At 47.4% G+C, this 22,573-nt stretch overlaps 2 protein-coding genes across 6 annotated transcripts in view; one reads left to right on the top strand and one right to left on the bottom strand.

Annotated features, from left to right (window-relative positions):
- LOC122382921 overlaps positions 1 to 11,364 on the bottom strand; it is an 11,517-nt gene extending 153 nt beyond the window's left edge. The window contains exons 1-2 of the mRNA XM_043368867.1: positions 11,120 to 11,364; positions 1 to 1,314 (exon numbers count right to left, since the gene is read on the bottom strand). The exon at positions 1 to 1,314 is cut by the window's left edge and continues 153 nt beyond it. Coding sequence (XP_043224802.1) covers positions 138 to 1,314; positions 11,120 to 11,274 — 1,332 coding nt within the window. The 5' untranslated portion in view covers positions 11,275 to 11,364 and the 3' untranslated portion in view covers positions 1 to 137. The remainder of the gene's footprint in view (positions 1,315 to 11,119) is intronic.
- A 3,657-nt stretch (positions 11,365 to 15,021) lies between these two features.
- LOC122382924 (protein RER1-like) lies at positions 15,022 to 22,272 on the top strand. 5 transcript variants are annotated; one of them, XM_043368876.1, is made up of 6 exons: positions 15,022 to 15,085; positions 17,231 to 17,348; positions 17,613 to 17,717; positions 20,189 to 20,294; positions 20,508 to 20,722; positions 20,969 to 22,272. In XM_043368876.1, exons 2-6 carry the CDS (start codon positions 17,271 to 17,273, stop codon positions 21,047 to 21,049), a joined length of 585 nt encoding a protein of 194 aa, XP_043224811.1. In that variant the 5' UTR covers positions 15,022 to 15,085; positions 17,231 to 17,270; the 3' UTR covers positions 21,050 to 22,272. The 5 variants fall into 5 exon arrangements, with proteins under 5 accessions (XP_043224811.1, XP_043224812.1, XP_043224807.1 ...); XM_043368877.1 differs by having other exon boundaries at positions 15,075 to 15,159; XM_043368872.1 differs by lacking the exon at positions 15,022 to 15,085 and adding an exon at positions 15,129 to 15,255.
- Positions 22,273 to 22,573: the final 301 nt, after the last annotated feature.

The raw sequence follows: 22,573 nt of genomic DNA on the forward strand, positions 1-22,573 counted from the left end.
ACATCAACGATGGGGTGATCCAACACACATGACAACGTGGTGGCAACGTGGACGGTGACAGGCCAGACAGGCACATCAGCATGCCCGCGAAACCCATAGTTATCTCTCTGTTGCATGACACAGAAGCACACAGAAGCTCACAGAAGCATGGGGAGCACCGCCATGCGCCAAAACCGCTCTGCCTGGTCCATGATCGGTCCCAGGAAGCCCATGTCCAGCTCGTCATAGACCACGCACACAGCTCCACTTTTCTCAAACTGTGGGTCTGCCACACACAACAGCCCATGCTCCACACCAGCCGCCAGCATCTGTAGCTGAAGCTGTGCTCTCACTTTTGGGAAGATGGCACCGGCCTCGTCCACATACTTTTCAACAGTTTTTACTGACACGGGGCACTTCACCTCCACTACATGCTGCACTCCATTTAGAGTGCACAGGCCATCCGGGCTTCCGGCGAACATCGGCCTGTCTGACAGAATGTGCAGGCCTGTCGCAGTGATTGGTGTGCACAGGCGCTTGGACACCGACTTCAGCACCTTTGGCTCCAGCGCCAGTCCCCTCTGCATGGCTTGGGATCCTGCAGTGCTCCTATACCCCAGCATGCTTTCCACGAGCGATCCAGCAGCCGTCTTGCAGTGTGCTGTTTCATACAGCCTTGATGCAGTCACCCTTCCGAACCGCAGGTGGTACCATGCGGGTGACTGCGATTGCCCTCTGGTGGCAGCACACACATCTGCCACCATTTCTGCAGTCACTTTTCCAGCCAAGAAAGAACACACTGCAGACACATCAGGACAGCCCTGGCACAGCACTTTCATTTCAGCAGCCTTGCAGTTTGATGATGTCGCCTGGCACATGGCAAACACCACCCCAGTGACATTCGAGTTGCCACTCTGGTCCATTTTCTGGAGCACTTGCTGGAGAAAGTTCGGCTGAGGAGGCAGAGGACCCATCTGGTGCTTGCTCTTCTGGACGAGCTGTTTTGCCTTCACAGGGCTCAGAGTGCCCACCTTGGACAGTCTTGGCTTTGTCCAGTAGCACTGGACTTCAGTGACCGCCTTCTCGACTGTTCTTCTGTACAGCCAGAAGATGAACGCGACAGCATGTTTGCAGCCACCCATCTGGGCTGCACAGCCATAACATCTGGCGAATTCGATCTCCCCAGTGCTGTTAATGATCTGGACAGCAACAGAGTAGGGGGGCTGCTTCACCTTATGTTCTGGTGTCACCTTTCCCAAAACAACTGACACATCTTGCCTCAGCTGAACTTGCACATACCCCACAGCCTCATCGCCATAGTCTTCTCTTGCAGAACTGAAAAAGAGAGAAAGCAATCAGCAGAATTCAATACCTGTGCCTGTACCTGTGCTGAGCCCTGATCGGCGGCCGGCTAGTACTCTTGCCCGCGCTCACATACGTGCACGTTACCCCGGCAACGGGCTATTGACCAATGAGAAGCGAGAAAAGTGTTACGTCACTGCGATTTTTCATATACCTGTGCCCCCCGGACGTGACGTAGTGTGCTCGCGCGCGTGCAGGGTCTCTGCGATCGAAAAAGAGCGCTAGCAGCGCGCCACTCGACGCCGCAATTGTCAAAAGCGGCGTGTTAGTATGCTTTATTATGAATGATGTGTGTAAAAGTGAGTTTTTATGTTGTTTATTTGGAGGAAATGGTTGGAATAAATTAAGTTATTTTTATTTCTGTTGGTTGGAGTTTTTATTCAAAAGATTTCGGTCTATACCATTGATATTTACTGAAAATACCTTCGCTTGAATAAATTGCAGATATTTGGCAACTGAAGTGTTAGGTAAGCCTAAATGATATGTAAAAAGGTAAGAGACACCCTGATTATCATTTGAGAAACGAAAATATATGAATTTTCCTTATAAGACTCGCTCAATATGCTACTCCGCGGTTTATGCCCCGAGGGTGTCCGAGGGTTCTCGTTAGTTTGTCGTTGGCGCTCGGCTCGCGCGCGAGCCGACGTCACCGCCTGTGACGTCGGCTCGCGAAATACGTCATACCCTGCACACAAAATAGCCGGCTGCCGAACAGCGCTCCGGACTGTGGGTGCAATTTTGAAGTCAAGTATGAACAGAGCGCTGTTCGGCAGCCGGCTATTTTGTGTGCAGGGTATGACGCATTCCGCGAGCCGACGTCACGGGCGATGACGTCAGCTCGCGCGCAAGCCGAGCGCCAACGACAAACTAACGGGAACCCTCGGACACCCTCGGGGCATAAACCGCGGAGTAGCATATTGAGCGAGTCTTATAAGGGAAATTCATATATTTTCGTTTCTCAAATGATAATCAGGGTGTCTCTTACCTTTTTACGTATCATTTAGGCTTACCTTACACTTCAGTTGCCAAATATCTGCAATTTATTCAAACTAAGGTATTTTCAGTAAATATCAATGCTATAGTCCGAAATCTTTTGAATAAAAACTCCAACCAATAGAAATAAAAATAACTTATTTTATTCCAACCATTTCCTCCAAATTAACAACATAAAAACTCACTTTTACACACATCATTCACAATAAAGCATACTAACACGCCGCTTTTGACAATTGCGGCGTCGAGTGGCGCGCTGCTAGCGCTCTTTTTCGATCGCAGAGACCCTGCACGCGCGCGAGCACACTACGTCACGTCCGGGGGGCACAGGTATATGAAAAATCGCAGTGACGTAACACTTTTCTCGCTTCTCATTGGTCAATAGCCCGTTGCCGGGGTAACGTGCACGTATGTGAGCGCGGGCAAGAGTACTAGCCGGCCGCCGATCAGGGCTCAGGACCATAAACACTGAATATCACTATCACAGGGCCACTTATAATGTGTAGATTGTGATAAACACCAGTTTATAAAATATAAGAAGCAATATGAGGCACAAATTATAGGTATTTCATGACACGCTTTCCAGCACTAAGCTGTAATGACAGTCTTCATCAACACTTTACAGGTACCATCTTTCACGTCATCCACATCAATATACCTCCTCTGAGGACAACACACTTACATACAGATGTGAATCTTTCACACACAAAAAACAGGTGATATGCTGTAAGCATTGAGCATGAAAAATACTCAAATTGAAATCAAAATCCAGTTGGGACAACAGTGGTCATCTGTTTCATCTTTGGAAGTTTCCATTGTTGGGTACCCTTTCAAAATATAAAAAGTGAGATTCCAGATTGTCGGAATATACATTTGCAGAAACAACAAAGATAGCACAGAGAGCTTGGCAGATTTGGTTGCTGGCTACCAAATATACCAAGCCCAGCTCTCTGGTCAATCTGTGCTATGTGCATTTTTCAGTATATGTCAAGTTTAGGTCCTAACTACAATTGTGGCGCTTTTGATACGAATATGAAACAGCAAAAATTTTAGGTTTTAGGACGCCGCAACTGCATGTTGTATTTTTAGGCCCTGAGCGATCACCAAGAGGCTTCCAACAGCCACGTGTCGAAGAGTTATTCGATATTTTGACGATAGGTGTTGCGATATAGCTATTTTCTCGGCTCATTTCTCTAATCTCACAAATCACAAATTTCTTGGAGCCTCTGTTTGGTACTTAGTTTTCGGTTTTGAAGTTTTCCGTGCGCGTTGGTTGAAGTTAGCGTCTGCACGTCGCCATCTTGTCTACTTCATCAGGTCGTATTGTCCATTCTTTTCGCTTTCTTCTTTACTTTTCTAGAGACTTTTCATAATCAAGGTCCTTTGTTCTCTATCTGACCATGCCGCCTGCCTTCTCCAAGGCGGTCACTGCCACGCTGGAAGGAAAGTTTGTCCCAGGCGGCCCAGCCTACGTTCTTGCTAGATTTAAAAACAAAGACAAAAGCTTTCGAAATTTTAGCCCATACAAAATCCGGGATGAACTTCTGAAGGTTCTGTATTACCCAGCAGCCAAAGTCTCTGCCCTGCGAAGTGGAACTCTTCTAGTTCAAACACAGGATGCCAAACAGACTGATGCGCTTCTGGCATGGACCTCGTTCGGAGAGGACGAAATATCTGTGATTCTTGCTGATCGACTTAATCAGGTTGAGGGCATTGTGTATGCCCCAGAGCTCATGACAGAATCGCCTCAAACTATCCTCCATGAAAGCCGCGACCAGGGAGTAGTGAGCATCACTCGACTTCCTTCCAAAAACAACAAACCCAACCCGCTTCTCAAAGTCAGGTTCTCTGCAACGCAACTTCCAGCTCACTTCTATGCTGTATATGTGCGGTACGAGGTGAGGCCCTCATTCCAACTCCCTCGACGCTGCACCAGGGCCCTGTTTCACGGCGGAGCGCTGCAGTGCGCTGCGCGCGTCGGCGCGTTGGGTTTCCATGGCAATATCAACAAACTTTCCTCTGACGCTACGCTATGACGTCATCGTAAAACGCTAGCACCCAAGCGCCAGCACCATCAGCACGCTAGCAGCATTCGCACTCAAACTTCTGTTCTCTCTGTACTTGGTTCTTTAGGACCTCTGTTCCAAACGTGATTCATCATAAGCTAACGGATCGCACGCAACGTCATTCGAGTGACGTCAGGGGTACGCCGGGTACGCCTCAGCTCCCAGCGCGCTGCAGCGCGCGCAGCGTCGGGCGGTGAAACAGGCCCCAGGTGTCAGAGATATGGACATGGCAGGGGCACGTGCAGGGCTCGCACGGAAAGATGCGCAAGGTGTGCTGGAGACCATCCAACCCTTGGCTGTGATGCCCCACCATGCTGTGCGGCATGTGGAGGCCCCCACCCAGTCACCAGCAGGGAGTGCCCTGTCTGGAAGGAAAAGGCCAACGAGCTTCGAGGTGTAGCCCCACAGCCGTCCAACCAAACCCGGACCCAAGCAAGGGTGATCCCTCAGGCCAGTCCCTTCAACCAGGAGCGCGATTGGCCAGAGCTGACTACCCCAACAGCTGACCCTTCTGGTGACAGGTCCCGGCGAGCTGCTCCCAAGCCCCGACCTGCGTCCTACAGCTCTCTCTCTCACAGGCTCCTGCAACCAAACCGACAAAGGGGCCCCAGCTCGTGCGTGAAAGCACCGAGGGTCGCCCCCCGGCCCAAGCATCAGAACTGAACGGAGAGATCGAGCAGGACAGAACCCCCTTGCTCACTGACCCCTCCCCAGTAACTCCGATACTGCGGTCCAGGGCCCTCGACTCTGATGACTCGACAGGTCGTGAGCAAACAGAGAATCTCACCGATGAGGAGGAGACGCCAAACAGTCGCTCTCTTTTCTCCGTGCAGCGATCGCCAGCCATGTATAGCGATAGTGACTCTGACTCGTCTCTGACGCAATTCACCCAGAAGACACCGAGCACTCGCCTCCGATCACGCACAGTCAAAAAGAAGAACATGGGCGTACGATCGCAGCCTGTGACCAAACGGTCTTTCATTCCTGAATAGGTCATCACAGCCCCTTGCTGTAAGCAGTGTCCATGCATTTTCTTCAATGGAATGTAGGAGGTCTTCTCTCACATCTATCAGAATTTAAGCAGTTTCTACAAAAAGAAATTCCTCTTCTAGCAGCAATTCAAGAAACGCATTTTCGAAACTCTGATCACTACAATTATGATGTTCCTGGATACACATTGTATAGACATGACATAAATATGCCAAATCGACAGGGAGGGGTTGCACTATATGTAGCGAACTCTCTTCCTCAGCGTCAAACAATCTTGGCTTCCACACTTAATGTGGTAGCAGTAACAATTTCCTTGTTTAATCGAGAGGTTTTGGTCGCATCGGTGTACTTGCCACCCAACTCAAACATTGTTAACCGTGATACCATAAATGCTCTGTTTAGACAAATGCCTGAACACTGTTTGATGCTAGGCGACTTCAACGGCCACAGTCCTTTATGGGGCAGCCAACAGCTATCTCCAAGAGGGCGGATCATAGAGACTGAACTCAACCGCCAATCTCTTATAACTATGAATGATGGAACTCCGACTTTCATCAGCCACAGCTATCATTCAACATCCTCCATTGACCTATCAATCTCTTCCCCCAGAATAGCCCCGCTTTTCAAATGGAATGTGTCATCGGACCCCCTTTTCTCAGACCACTTTCCTATAACCATTGAGCTTGCCAACGCCACACCCCTGTCTCCTATAACTGAACGCAAAATATGGAAAACGGGTAAGGCTGATTGGAAAGCATTTAACGCGAGTGTCAACCGTCATTCCCCTTACAGCATGACCCGTACGATATCGAACTTCATAAACGCAGTAAGGGCTTCAGCCAGTGAAACGATAAAAGAAAAAACCATCAAAGTCGGTGGCCCAAATTTACCTAAAAATCCACCCTGGTGGAATTGGAAATGTCAGCGAGCCAAGGCTTTGCGGAAAAGGGCATACAAGCAATTTCAAAGGTGTATCTGTGATAGACACGCCCACCTCTATTCAGCAGCACGAAAAGAATGTGCTGAAATTATATATAAGGAAAAAAAGGAAGCATGGGAAAATTACGCTGCTAAGTGTAACCGATTCACCCCCCTCAGCGAGATATGGTCCCAAGTTCGGTCATTTGCTTCCAGAAGAACCGCTCCACGCCCCTTCCCCCAACTACGTATAAACAACACGTTCATAACGGCCCCGCCTGAAGTCGTAAATGCTCTCGCCAGACAGTTTGCAGCCGCTTCCTCGACAGAGATTTACGATCCAAATACTCATCGAATCCTTATCAGCCAAACCAATAATCTTGATTTTTCCTCAGCTAATACTGAGTCCTATAACGTTCCTTTTACCCTTCGCGAACTTAAATTATCTTTGGCAAAGGCCAGCCCCAAGACGTCAGTAGGCCCTGATGGTCTTCCTTACGCTTTTTACATCAACCTAGACGAACTAAACCTATCCACTCTACTCATCGCTCTAAATAATCTTTGGTTAAATGATTCCTTCCCGGACGAATGGCTCAGGAGTATTATCGTTCCGATTCTAAAACCAGGCAAAGACGCTCAACTCCCAAATTCCTACCGCCCAATCTCTCTCACAAACTGTATTTGCAAAATCTTTGAGCGCATGGTGATCACCCGCTTGCGTTACTACCTGGAAGATAAAAAATGCATAGACTCTTGCCAAAGTGGATTTCGTCAACACCACAGCACGGCAGATAATGTCGTTCGTCTAATCTCTGACATTCAAGTTAACTGGGAACGTCGCCAACCAACAGTTGCTGTTTTCCTGGACCTAGTTTCTGCCTTTAATAAAGTACACAGCTCGACGGTTCTGAACAAACTCCATTCAATCGGCATTAGAGGCCATTTGGCCATCTTTCTTCGTAATTTCCTCAAACCTCGCACCTTCAGAGTTCGTTGTCAAACCACGCTCTCTGACGCTTTCCGAATGGAGCACGGTGTACCCCAAGGAAGTGTATTGTCACCTACCCTATTTCTAATCGCTATTAATGATCTCTTTTTATCACTTCCACGGTTTCTTACCCTCTCTGTCCGTTACTCACTCTTCGCCGACGATATCGCAATATGGGTCTCCCACAAAAGCTATAAACAAGCCTTTTCAATTATTCAAAAGGTAATCGATCACTGCGTCCAATGGTGTAAGAAATGGGGCTTCTTTCTGTCAGCTCCTAAGTCAGCTCTGATGGTCTTTAAAAGGGGACCTCTACCGTCCTTGGACGAATCGCCACAGATTGATGGAAATAGAATCCCGTTTTACACATCCCACAAATTTTTGGGGATAATCTTGGACTCAAATCTGACTTTTCGACTCCACGTAGAGCACATCAGGACACGTTGTCTTAAAAGAATAAACGCCCTTAGATGCATCTCAGGTTTTACCTGGGGTGCGGACAGAAAAACGTTGTCAATGCTTTATATAGGACTCATCCGATCTACTCTCGAATACAACTGTTACCTTTTTAGTACACTCTCGCCCACTCTTTGTAAACGCCTCGAAGCCATACAATCAAATTCTTTACGGATGATAACCGGGGCGTTCCGCACAACACCGACACTCTCCCTGCGAACGGAGGCAAACCTGCCAGCACTAGAAGACCGCCGTTTCTTCCTTTTCCTACGATACTACTATCGCGCCAAAAGTATTCCGAACCATTCTGCAATTCCAGCGATGGAAGCCAGGAAACCCTTTTCCCGGCAACCTCTCCGCAGGTCGTGCTTCCTTCCCGAAATTATAAATCAGGCTCATGAGATACTCAACATTGGCCAAATAAACGTTGCCTCTAAACCGCCTATGCTTCCCTTCTGGCTCCTGCGAGACATTTCCATTGAATATCTTTTTAACGATTCAAAATCTAACATTTCGCCAATGGATGCCCAACTGCTGTTCCATGAGTATGTACAGAGAAACCTAGACTCCACATTCTTCTACACTGACGGCTCATGTCTTTCAAACCAAACAGGCGCGGCAGCCGTGGGCCCGAATATTAGATACAAAATACGCCTGCAAGACCATGCCACTATTTTTTCAGCAGAAGTTCACGCTATTCAAACGGTAGTCCGTCATATACAAACACTTCACATTGAACAGGCAATAATCTGCACCGATTCCAAATCTGCCCTTCAGGCTCTAGAAAGAACTGATAACGTCACCCACTACTGCATCCAAAATATCCACAAAATGCTACTAGAACTAGACGAAAGTCAGCATATAACTTTTCTTTGGGTGCCAAGTCATTGTGGCATCGCAGGGAATGAGATGGCAGACACCCTCGCTAAGGAAGGAGCAATGAGAGCAGACCCTAGTGGGGTGCCTCTCTCGATCGGGGACGTCTGCCACAAACTTCGAACAAAATTTAATACTTACCTACAAAACAAATGGAATCAAACCCACTCTCCTCATTTATATGCGATCAAGCAAAATCTTACATCCTGGACAACTTGCAACCAGCCAAATAGGATTCGCGAGGTTACACTGGCAAGGCTACGATGCGGACATACTCGTTTCACCCACTGTCATCTTTTCGAAAGGACGGACCCACCAATATGCCAAACATGCAACACACGCATTACGGTTGAACACATTCTAATCGGATGCACAGCCCTCCGCAACGAACGAAAACATATCAACAACCACCTTACAAAATATCGCCTCAGAAACGATCTTCCGACTCTTCTCGGAGATGATCCAGCATTAACTGATCTAGTACTTGATTTTGTCTTAAACTCACCTTATTCCGACAAACTGTAAAGTATTCACCATTACTTGACCTTAGGCATACCGCATTACAAGGACTATATAGTCGCCGAACGAATGCGAAAAGCGTTTTTTTTTTCATCCTCGCTATCATCGCAAGGGACGGTCCACATACTCTGGGACTGTCCCTTCACCCACTGCACAACGACGAGCAGCGGCCAAGTTCTTCAGTCACGGACCCGGCCGCTGAACAGCGGCTGCGGCCGGGTTTTGGGCGACCACAGGCCCTGGTACAGCAATCGGCCTTCAACAGCGGCAGCGACATATCCCCCAGCCTTCAAACCATTCATATCATCCAACTTTCATCGTAACATCGTAACCCTACCACTCACAAACTTCCTCCTTCCCTCCCCTCACAAACTTCAATTTAACGGTAAGTCTCGCTGTCATTTATGTGTCTTAACGTAAATTCATGGGTTTTTCCCCCATATTCATGGCATAGTACATGGATATGGGTTTTCCCATGTTGTCTTGCAGTAAAGTGGCCACCGGTCTTAGTTAGGACGGCCGGTTTCTTTTGCGCGGTGTAGTTAGGTCGCCGCCCTCCTCGCGAGGCCGGTAACGTAAGTAAGGGCCACTAAAAAAAAAAAAAAAAAAAAAAAGGTTTTAGGTTAGGTTAGGTTGTAGGTTTGTAGGTTTTAGGTTGTAGGTAGGTAGGTTTGTAGGTTAGGTTAGGTTAGGGTAGGTTTGTAGGTGGTAGGTTGGTAGGTTATAGGTAAGTAGGTAACTCACCTGTTTGGGGTTCCCTTGGTCTGAGAGTAGCCAAAATGAATGCAGGGATGGGGAGAAGGGAAGGAACCTGCATAGAAAGAGCTCGCCCGATGGATGAGAACACATCCAAACGGGAAAGTGAGCCCACAAGTGCCAAATGAATGAGTTTACAAGAGTGACAAGATACAAACAGCAACATTATAATCGGAACACAGTTAACGGTCATGGGACACAATTCATTTAGATACGCACTAGAGATTAGTATACAAACAGGGTATCACCCAGTGTCACAGATAACATGGATTTGAACCTGGTTAAATCTGGTTCAGACACTACTTCGTCCAACTACTCCAACTACACTACTTCGTAAGGTTAGGTCAGGTTTGAATATGTTTTTTTCTTTTATTTGCGAGACATATGAGTATCATTTTTGGATTCAGGATGTCAAATAATGTAAAAATATGAAAAATTTATCAATGAAATCTTCTTAGGACTTAAACTTGACATTTACCCATTTTTCAAACAATCCTGTGGGGGCGACAACTAGCCACATGGTCAGAGATGTGAGCTTAGTAAAAAGTGATATTTTAATGGGGCTGGTAAAGATTGATTTTTGAAAGTAACAAGTGCTCTTTTCAATAAGGTAGGTGGCTATATTCGAGAATGTTAAATTTGTTAAAATGTTAAATTTGTCCGCAGCTCTGGCTCTAATATGAAAGGTCATTTCCATACCCATTTAAGGATGGAACTTACCTACCTATTTTTGGAAGATGCCCCTCCATTTTTGGAACAGCATACTAAAAAATGGAAGCTTCCAAAAATGGAACAGATGACCACGGTTTTCCCAACCCAATTATTAAAATCCAGCAGTGGATCTCTCCTTATAGTATTGGTCCCATTTCTGACCAAAATCAGGACTGATATGCCCTGATAACTGCAAATGAACAGGTAACAAAACCTCTGCATGCACAGGGCCGGCACCACAGGGGGGGGGGGGGGGCAGGGGGCAGCTGCCCCCCCCCAGTTGCCAGCCGGGCCCTTAAAAAAAAATGGCAGGAACGTGCATTTTTTGCATAATTTGGGCCCTTCTCGAAAAATAATGGGCCAAATCCCAGGAGTTTTCGGATTTTGAGTATAGGTTAGCTTGGGCCTTTCCGCCATGGGCCCTTTATCGGGACAAGCTGCCCCCGCAGTCCGAAATCTGTGGCGCCGGCCCTGTGCATGCACATGAGATAATCATTTAACTTACTTCTGCAACTTCTTCGACCGAAACTCAGCCGAGACGAACTCGTCAGCAGTGCTCAGAAATCGAGCCAACGCCGACTCCCCGAGAGATGGCAAGTTCAAGGGAGTTGCCTTCTCAAACCCAGGCTCTAAGCTGTTATTGCTACGTTTACTAGTCATACTGGGATCCTCTAGAAATATACACTGAACCTCAAAGTAGATTTAACTGGAGATAATAACGCACGAACGACCTAACCTCTCCCAACATCAAACACCGAAGTGCCTATACAAATCAACGCAAAAACGATTGTCTCTGCCACGCCATTTATGTCTCAGCACACGACATGCGCAAATCACTGAGGTCGTGACGTCACGACTTTTTCAGCCAATCAGATCACTGTTTTTTCCTTATCATTTTAATCAATTTCCAAAGAAATTTTAAGTTTCTAAGTTTTTTTGAGGAAACTTACATTATTATTTTTAATTTCCTATCGTTTAATACCAAAAAAGTGGTACCTTAGGTGCCTGTCCCGGGTCCGTATCAAAGCGTCCAAAACCGCAGCACCCAAAGTACGCAACATCCAAAACCGCAGCGTCCAAAGTACGCAACGTCCAAAATACGTCCAAAATCGGGTTTATAGGGGGCATTCACAAAGTCCAAAACCGAAACATCCAAAACCGCACCGTCCAAAAACGTATCATCCAAAACACGCAACATCCAAAGACGCAACATCCAAAGTACGTAACCTCCAAAACCACAACGTCTAAGACCACGACATCCAAGGCACGCAACATCCAAAACCAACCTAACCTAACCGAACCTAACCTAACCTACTGATTTTTGCCTATCCCTAACCCAACCTAACCTAACCTAACCTAACCTACTGATTTTTGCCTACCGGGGATAAGGAAACCCAACCTAACCTAACCTAACCTAACCTAACCTAACCTAACGCAACCTAACCTAACCTAACCTAACCTACTGATTTATGCCTACCGGGGATAAGGAAACCTAACCTAACCTAGCCTAACCTAACCTAACCTAACGGTTTTGGATGTTGCGTACTTTGGATGTTGCGTACTTTGGATGATGCGTCCTTGGATGTTGCGTTTTTGGATGATGCGTTTTGGATGCTGCGGTTTTGGATGTTTCGGTTTTGGACGTTGTGAATGCTCCCTATATACCCGATTTTGGACGTATTTTGGACGTTGCGTACTTTGGACGCTGCGGTTTTGGATGTTGCGTACTTTGGATGCTGCGGTTTTGGACGCTTTGATGGTCCCCCGCCTGTCCCATACCCATAGCTATGCCCATACCCCATTCCCAAGAACAGAAACCCAACACAATCACGAACCATTTTTTTTAAAATTCCAATCCAAGCAATCAACAAAAAACTTTCCGCCTTTTTTTGTCATTGACGCGTCAATAATGTATTGCTAAAAAGAGCATTGACCTCTATAGTAACCTAGACGGCCCACTGCCGCGCCGCGGCCGGCACGGAATCGTTCCCGCATGGGGGCGCAGTGGCGCCACCTGCAAGTGGTCAGAAGTTCCCGGCCCCTATAGATGGTCTATGTGAAGTGGGTAACTTTTGAAGTTGATTTTTGTGAAAGATGCAGCCTGCGGATGGCTGAAAAGGATTGTTATGTAACTGAACATGCTTTCTTGAGGTGTGAATTGTGCTCGATTGCCAACAGGATGGCTCGAGCCATGCACTAAAGTGCATTATTTCTGATGACCCGGACGCTGGCGGTACAAAGCATACCGAAACGTGAAGAGCCTCCCTGCCGTAGGTAAGGCCATGCAGGACCAGGAACGTGCCCACTTCCTACTCAGGTGGACAAAGATGATCAATTAGCAACCGAAGGGGAGGGGTCCGTTCGACCGCCGCCCTATTCGGGCGAAGGTATTACCCTCGCCCGTATGGGGGAGGGTCAAACGGACCCCACCTCAGTTTTTCGCGAATAACTCGCGTAAAAAGCTGCCGATCACGACGAAACTTTCAGCACCCTCGCGATAATCAATTATACACCTACCCTGAAAAGTGTCATGACCCTGAGCCAAATGACCTTTGACCTGTGACCTACTTTTCAAGACCATGTTTGGCCGGAATCGCAATTCGGCACATGGCTGGCATTAACCGCGCGTTAGCAGTCTTTTCGTGGTTTCAAGCGTTCAAGCATGTGATATGATGCTGCTCCCGTGCATTAGGGTGGGTGTCAAGGTCACTTGAAGGTAAGGTCAGGTCAGGTCATCGACCTAATTTGATGACCTCGGTTCACTTTTTCGAGTTTTACATGTTTGTAGGCTAGTTTTGGAGCTAACTTCGAATTTAGCAACCATTTCAGCATTCACGAAGTAGTTTTGGTGCCTTCGTAACATGTTACGAAGCTGTTAGAGGCGGTTGACACCTACGACGAATTCCAACCCGGCAGGACCCCTACTGGTTGACCTGACCTGACCTGACCCAACCTGGCCTTATAAATGCATCAAGACATCATCTGTAATCCAAACTAACATGATATTCGTGATCAGCAGCCCGATAAACCCCGTGGCAGCCACACTTTACAACGTTCTAACAGGTCCCGATTTTCCCGACTTTGGGGTCATTATATTGACCTGACCTGGAAGGTCACCCAGTGACCTAGAACCTTAAAATCAGGTATAATCGGCTGCCTCTCGTCTAATTGCAATTCCATATCTGATAGTCGGTCAGTGCTTACCCGTATATCGGGGGTCGGCAACCTTTTTTGGGTGCGGGCCATCGCCCATCGATAGGTAAGCGATTCGGAAGCAGCCGGCGGGCCGGAGTATGGCATGGCTGCAATTTGCTACAGTTACCCGCAAAATTGAGAAATATGACAGCGTAATTAATAGACTGGTATGTACGGAAAGTAAAATCGTTTATGAAGGTACCGAGGGCCGGAACGCAATGTTAGTTGCCGTTACCAGACGCGAGCCGGACGTCAAATGGTCGCGGGCCGAATCCAGCCCGCGGGCCGTACGTTGCCGACCCCTGGCTTATATAGATCACCATCGATCTGGAATGATCATCTTTTGCCACCTGAGTAGGAAGTGGGTACGTTTCTGGTCCTGCATGGCCTTAAACCTACGGCAGCGGGCAGGGAGACTCCACGTTTCAGTAGGTATGCTTTGCACCGCCAGCGTCCGGGTCATCTGAAATAATGCACTTTATTGCATGGCTCGAGCCATCCTGTTGGCAATCGAGCGCATCACACCTCAAGAAAGCATGTTCAGTTACATAACAATCCTTTTCAGCCATCCGCAGGCTGTATCTTTCACAAAAATCAACTTCAAAAGTTACCCACTTCACATAGACCATCCACAGGGGCTGGGAACTTCTGACCACTTGCAGGTGGCGCCACTGCGCCCCCATGCGGGAACGATTGCGGCGTGGGAGTAGGCCGTCTAGGTTACTATAGAGGTCAATGAAAAAGAGCTATAAACTGAACTTTTATTTCACTTTAAAAGCATTCTGATCATAATTCTGATTAAAGCTATGGATAAAAGTTTGGGATAAAACATGATCTTTTTTTTCCAATTATTCTTTTGAAATATTAAAATGGTCTGTTCTTATTATGAACATAATGGGTCTGTTCCCGTCGCTCCTCCCAAAAAATCTCGGATGAGGTTGGATGAGCTTGGGGGAGAGCCGTTTCAGAGGAGCCACGGGAACATTTTCGCGAGGAAATCAGCTGTTTGCGGGCTGTAACGGTCGGCGATTTATGGCGCGCAAACATAAATCAAGAGATAATAATCGCTTTCTAATAAAATTACCTTAGATTAATATCAAACATTACCATTTAAAGATATCCAATCGTCATCAATCACTAAAATCATCTCCACTTCCCTCAAATCTCATTTATAAACAATTCACATTTGTATTACGTGCGCCAAATATGTCTACGCAAGAGCCTCCTAAAAAAAAACAACTTTCGTTTGGGATGAGGGAGGAGGCAAATAGTGGTGGTGAGATGTGAAATCAAGATGAGCTTGGAGGAGCTTGGAGGAGCGACGGGAACGATTTTTTGAAACGAGAGGAGGTTAGAGGAGCTTGGAGGAGGTTAGAGGAGCGACGGGAACAAACCCAATATCTCTCCTCCATGATAATATTTTACGTTTCGATGACTTCATTCAAGGTATTCAAAAATGGCGCAGCTGCGACATTGAACGACTAATGACGTGTCTGCTGTGCACCATAAGAGTCATTCTTCATTTAAATTTGGGGGTGATTTAATCCTTCATGACTTGTCAGATAATTTACTTGAATCCTGGCCGTGTATATTTTTAGATGGCCTTGCCCAGGGTATATTGAATTAAGTTGAATTTCAAGGCCCTATTTGAATTTGCTTGAGTTTGGCTTGAGTCGTTGAGATTAATTGAGACAAGGGCCTCTAAATACACAGGTTGAGATTGCTGCTACAGTCAAATAATTGCTTCTTTGTCATTTTTCTACTCAGCGCAGTTCTCTGGACCTGTGTTTATTATCATCTTGATCTGTTCGCCAAGGTGAGCCTGGCCTGGTTATACACCATTTCTATATTGATATAGATGTCATTAATTACAGATAACAAAAGTACTGGATTGGAAACAGGATTCCGGCGGCTGCAGTAAGAGGCCGAAAACACAGCCAAATATTTTGAGCCCTGACTCATGACTGTGATACCTATCTCCTCTCACAGGCAACAAAAATTGTTGATTCATGGGTCGGAAACACGGAGGTCCCCAAGCGTTTTCGTTTTAATTATATGAATCCAATTGGCAATTAGTATCACAACATGTGAAAATTGGTTTGGTTATTTATTTATATGCTAATCGACATCAGTCCTATACAGTGTTAGTACTACTGCTATCATCTGTGCATCAATATATCACAATAAAGGCCCACGGTTATGGTGTGAATTTCACACGTTTTAAAATAATTGCAAATTATTGGCACCTATTTGCTAATGCATTAGCTTACTAACCCAAAGTTATTTTTCAAATTTGTATTCTGCTAAAAGGAAACAAACTCATCCGGTTCACCACGGCTGTTAGAAATTTGCATGCAAGGGGCTGTCATCCACCTAAGTTCCTACCTACCTACGTCTACATGCCTACCTAAATGAGCTATCAGGTTGCGTCACTCCAAGCCTCCCAGGATGCACCCTGTGGTAGTGATTGAGGCAAGCCAGCAAGCAAGAGTTAATGCATTTAAATAGGTTCTCAGGCTTTGGTATGCAATTTCCTGACTAGGTACCGTCCAAAAGAGTGCTTTAGCTTTTAGTGGCTTTCATGATCTCATCCTTAAAGGCTTAATTAGCAAGGCATTGGAGTTCAAGATGTCAATGGTATCTGCTTCATGTAGATGAGGAACTAGGGAGGCATTCTGCAAGTGCAAAGTATCATGCATATTTACAGTAATGTGGGAGTAGGAAATATTTTGTGCTGAATGGTGCTGGCCATAACTTGGTATAGTGCCAAACCATGGTGATGGTGCACTATTATCCTTGAAAATAATAATGCACAGAGGAAACAAAAGAGTAATGAAATGAAAGGGAAGCCTTCCTGTTATTGTAACTTATCAACAGTGCAGATTCCTTATTTTTGCCTATAAAATGTGACTGTTTACCCTGAGGTGTTATAGGTATTATCTTGCTAATAATCTGGCATAAATGGGCAACATGGGTCTGGGCTGGTGCATATTTGTTATCCTAACTGAACTTGCAGCAGATTGTCAGTTTAGCTGCTGTGTTTCTCCATCTGGCCTGATACTGATATGACATTACCTATATACATGTAATTAAACATGTAGATGTAATTACCTGTGAATCAAGCCCTGCACTGAAAATGCTAAGTAAAAAATATGCTGTGGACAAGTTCTCCTTTTTACTTAAATGATATATAGTTGTTCCTGTTGCCCATCATCCTGTAGCTCCTATTGCTATAATGTTATGTTGTGGTGTTAATCAGATAAAGTGCTCACAAATGACACCTCTCTTTATGTACTTAAAGGTGATAAGGTGTGTGTCATGTGGTCTGGGTTCTCTTTTGATCTGCCATCTTATCTGCAGTGTAAGTATCAACATTTTCTTAGCATTTTTGTCTAGTATTTCACTCAATTTTATGTTCTAGAGTCCAAAAAAGTATCTGAACAACTCTGGCGGAAGTTAAGATGGACAACATTGAAGTCAGTGAGGATCCTGTTGGCCAGCCTGGACCAGTCAGCAAATTTTGCACCAGGATTGGCCAGGTATGTATGCATTGAGTCAACTGCAGGAAATGTTGGGAGGCTGAGTGCTGACTGCTGATTGTGCTAGCCTTTACAAATTACATTATATATTCAATGTTCTTATCATGTCTTCTATTACAAAGCTCTTGGTCTGTGGTCATTATGAATAGGAATTATTAAGTTATCAATTAATAGTAAGGGAACTTGTTGTCATGTTGTTCTGCTTATCATGCCCTCCATCTTTTTCACAAGATTTTGCCACAGCTGACCTGCTTCAATTTGCAGAGGTACCAGAAGCTGCTGGATGATGTCACACCTCACGTCAAATGGCGCTGGGTGATCGCAATCATTTACAACGTCCTCTTCATGGCGCGCATCATTATCGGTCAGGTACGAATGGTCTGTCATAGATGCATGTTGGTGGTGCAGTTATCTGTGCTATGAAGGGATGCATCCCCTACCCATCTTGGGTGAATTAATGTATAGAATTCAGTAGTTCTCACTTCTCTTAGACATGGGCTGCTGGGGTTGGGCTGGCTGTTTAGATAGAGCTCGGAATGCGCCTGTTTTTCTTATTCCCTGTCAAGTTTTCTTGACATAGGCTCATCGTCTGTTGACATGTATGACATCTTAGGCAGGTGTGCTGGAGAGTAAGTATGCCTCAAGATAGGTAGGTACAGTAGTGTAGTGAACAAAACGAGTCCTCCACTCTCTATGGAGGCCCCAAATGTCCGGTCTCCTTTTTGTATCTGTCTGGGTGTCTGGAGCGCTTAGTGACACGGGACCGCCGGCCCCCTGGCCGGCTGCCCTTCCGGTCACGTGTCAGCGTCCCGACACCCAACATAAAAATCCATGATTACGGAGCGAGCGAAGCGTGCGTAGTCTTTCGGCCGTGCGGACGCTTTTGTGAGGCTTATATCTCAGCAACCACTGGACCGATTTACATGCGGTAATTTTTGTAGGGTAGCTTAGCTTCATTCCTTCTACCAAGTATTGGACTATACCCAATGCATGTGGGTGACCCCTTAAGCACGTGCCACGTGCAAAACGAAGATGTTTCAGTTTTGTAACGATTGCAATATCTCGGTAACTACTGGCCGATTGCGCTGAAAGTTGGCATGTAGGTAGGCACCCACTAGGCAATGCATATCCATGTGCCACAGTTGGGGTGCTGCTGCACGTGCGCCCGTGCAGGGGTCGATTCCAGATCTCGAGAACAGCTGAACCGATTGTGGTGAAATTTGGTACATGGTTAGGGACCGGTTAGGACCGGTGTGCCGTGCAAAAATCAGTTGGGACCCATTTTGCACGTGCGCACGTGCAGGGTGCCGCTTCCAGATCTCGAGAACAGCTAGGCCGATCGCGCTGAAATTTGGCACATGGCTAGGGACCGGTTAGTAGGGTGCAGTGCAATTGTTAGTTGGAGGTACCCCCTCGCAATTTCGCACGTGCAAGGCCCACCCTCTCGCTCGCTCCGTTGGTCGCCCCAAAAGGCGTTTTTTACTGGTTTGGTAAATACATTATCTCACTCCTCTCTCGACTGTGCTGCCAACAACACCTTCGGACCCCGGCTCCGACGAGGGCGGCCGAAGGGGCCGTCCCACCATCCGTACCAGCGGTGGTGAAGATTTTTGGCTACAGGTGGGTTCCTTGCTTAAAATTTAGCGTTGGATATAAGCCGGCTGACATTAAACTTATGCCAGCCAGCGGCTTCTATTTATTTTAGCCGGTATAAACCGGTATAATTTAATGAAAGCGGTTAATGCGGTCGCCAAACTGTCCAATCCCAATATGCGTTTCGGCCAGTGAGTTGGTGCGAAGCTGGAGGCTGTGCCGGGGCAGCGTGTGTTTGCTCTGAATATCCAAATTATGATCGACATGAGAGCGAAGGGAGACTGATGCAAAAAGTGTTCCTGGTGACAAGGTATTTGTTTTCGATAAATACTGGCCGATGAGCACATCTCGTACATCTTCCTTAGCACACTACAACAGCGGACTCCATCACTGACTACAGCGGCTCGTATCAGCAGGTGCCATGACCTGGGTACACCGCCACCGCCCGGCTGACCCACATGGCCGCCTGCCGTCGCTGTCGCTCCGTCTGCACGTCGTGCTATGCTGTTCTCCGCCAATTCGTCTAGTCGCTGTCGTCGCCCCCGCCAGCCGCCATCAACATGGCTGAGCATTGAGCAGAACACCTTCGCCATCAACGCATAGTCGACCAACAACGAGGCCTCCAGCACCCTCACTGTTTGTTTCACCAGCTTCCGCTATGCTGACGTCTTCTGGTATCCGTGCCAGGGTATATATATAACATCATCCGTGCTGTGTGGCGGCAGCAAGCGCCTCGTTGACATTGGCCAAACCGCCACGGCGATCTACCCGCAGCGGTGTCTGGCGCCTCCGTCGACAACGGCTGAACATCGCAGTGACGATAACGACGACGACTACGATGACAAGATAATCAAATCGGAGAACAGCAACAGTAGCAGCACTGGCGGTAGCAGTCGTGCTTGGCTTTCCGTGCGCAGTGTGATCTGTGGGTTAATGCAGTTTAGGACCGTGATTGCTGATTGGTCGACTCCTTTCGTCGGCTTGTTGGGGAGGGAAGATATGTGAAGAAAACGAGTCCTCCCATTCCCGATGGAGGCCCCCAAAGCCCATGCTTTTGTAAATATACATTTTTTTAAACTATCTCATTCCTCTACCGACTGAGCCACCAACAACATCCTCGGACCCCGGCTCCGACGAGGGCGACCAAAATGGCCGTCCCACATTAGCAATTTGAGTGACAGGAAGAGCAGCAGCTCTTATACTGACAAATGTGTCACCTTGTTACAGCCCAATATTTCCTTTTACAGGGGTGGTATGTAGTCACCTATGCCCTGGCGATTTATCATCTAAACTTGCTGCTGGCGTTCCTGTCGCCGAAAATCGACCCGGGACTGGCCATGATGTACGATGACGGTAAGATACTTTTAGATACCTACTTTGGTGATGGCAATAGCAATACTTGGCGTTTTTTAGCGTCATTTATTCGGTTGTTGTGACAACTACTGCAGTAGGTACAGGCGCTTGCTTTTATGCTCCCTAATATGTAGTGGGTAGATATGTCACGTGCAGTTCATTTGTTCTGTTGACTTGTACCTACATTGTTCGCTTTGTCCACCGCTCTGCCAGAGGATGGCCCGGCACTTCCAACGCGGTCAACCGACGAATTCCGACCGTTCGAGCGGCGACTACCCGAGTTCAAATTCTGGTACAGCGTTATGAAGGCGACCACCATCGCGTTCTGCTTCACCGCCTTCCAGGTCTTCAACATCCCCGTCTTCTGGCCTATCCTGGTCATGTATTTCATCACGCTCTTCTGCATCACCATGAAGCGGCAAATCAAGGTACGTCCGCTGTTTCTGCATGGTGCAGGATCAATGCACCTATGCAGGGAGGTCATCGATCCATTGTTGTGCAGGGATTTTTAATCTTTTACTTACTTGCTAGTGAGCGGACGGAAATAATATTTCTATTGGTCGTTGTGTTAAATGTTTTGTGACACGCGAGCTGCACCGTGTACCAGATTTATTCATGTGAAATCGATATGAATCACACGTCCACCGATGTTGACGCTTTGTTTTCTCCGGCAGCACATGTTGCGGTACAACTACCTGCCGTTCTCGTGGGGGAAACCCAAGTACGCAGCGGCGCCCACAACGGACACGATATAACCGCCCGCCGCCGGAGTAGAAGCGAAGTAACCGCCCGTCACCCGAGCGGACATTGTATAACCGCCAGTCGTCAGAGCGGACTCCGGCCGGTGCCGACTCTCACTGCCGAAACGGTACTGGTGACGAGAGCGTGCCATGGCACATCCTCTATGTCGCAGCACTGCGCGGGCTACATACGCTAAAACTACAGCAATAGTGTTGTTCTGCCGGCTAGACGCGATATGTGCTGGAGTGGCGGCGACTGGACGGTGACGATACACGTGACGTGATTCATCCACACGTCAGACACCCCGGATGACGTGGCATCTTGACGTCAGTGGATCTGACGTGTTGTTACTTCACATTAGCGATGTGGCGCACACACATCAGCGACGTTTGGTGTGAACGTTAGCGATCGACCTCAGTGAAAGACGACACGCCGAAGGCAAAGCAGCACCTGTGGTGTTGCGAATGCGACTCACGAGTCCACTCACGGGTGTTACGGCAGTATTTGTTACTGGCAACTGCGGACAAGGTGTCGCTCAAGTGCCATTGATGGGTCGAGTGTGGTGAAATGAACCACATGTCCTCTCAGCACTCGCACTCAGTGATTATGTGACACTCATTTTCTCCATGGGTGACGTGGAGAGGCGTGCTTGTGAGCCTTAGTGCACGCCATCGTGGACAGAATGTGATGCGTGGTCACGCGAGCGGCAGGTCTGTGTCCTGGATATGATGTGGCGTGGTTCCCAAAGCGTCTGTCGACTGTTTCGTGTCTTGTGTCCGTGACCATCCCTCGCGTGCAATACGGACTCCCCTATACAGTCAACTGTCCATGCGTGTATGTGTTTGCGTGCGTATGAGATGAATATTCCCGCAAGTTATTTTTCTGTGATCGGTTTTGTTTCGGTAGAAGAACTGAAAAGGCCTGGTTCAGGCCAATCTGTCACATTGTTATCGAACCGGACATCCGGGCATCGTTTCCTGTTTTATCCGCGCATGTGCATTCAGCATTCGGATGGTTAGTGCGCATGTTTATTTTATTCGAGCTGTGGAGCCGGAGCATGGCACAGTGGTTCGTTTTATGAACACGCACGTACTGTGTACGACATGCGCAAATGAACACGTTTATTTCATCCAGAGGTCACCTACCAGCCATGCATTATCACTATGCAGTATGCACCAATCCACACAGAGCCCTGGAGGCTCGATAGGCGAGGCAATACATGCTGACGAACCTGTTTCACCATTGAGTGTTTTCGTTGCTGGTGGAATGGCCGCGCGGTGCCGGTATTCAGCCGGCAATATGGACCAACGAGGGCGCCAAGGATGGATCGATTCAATTACCAGAGGTTTGCGCGATACACGCGATGGACGGGCGACAGCGGTCGTTATGTTGGACACTCCCGAGCTGCCCCTGACGGACTATTATTGACCGCGGCGCAGGCGTGTGATCGTTAATAGCGCTGCAATGGAAGATGCACTTTGGAATTAAACACCTCAGTTGCATGAAATTATGCCGTTCATAGCGTTACCCAATGTCTT

The sequence above is a fragment of the Amphibalanus amphitrite genome, unplaced genomic scaffold (assembly GCF_019059575.1).
Source record: "Amphibalanus amphitrite isolate SeventyFive unplaced genomic scaffold, NRLGWU_Aamphi_draft 000150F_arrow, whole genome shotgun sequence".
NCBI lineage: Eukaryota > Metazoa > Arthropoda > Thecostraca > Balanomorpha > Balanidae > Amphibalanus > Amphibalanus amphitrite.

Bases quoted from the DNA above. Each gene is read 5' to 3' on its own strand.
- LOC122382924 (XM_043368876.1), top strand. From the start codon at position 17,271: ATGGACAACATTGAAGTCAGTGAGGATCCTGTTGGCCAGCCTGGACCA. The intron at 17,718-20,188 runs GTACGAATGGTC...TTCCTTTTACAG, and splicing joins CGCGCATCATTATCGGTCAG to GGGTGGTATGTAGTCACCTA. The intron at 20,295-20,507 runs GTAAGATACTTT...CCGCTCTGCCAG, and splicing joins GGCCATGATGTACGATGACG to AGGATGGCCCGGCACTTCCA.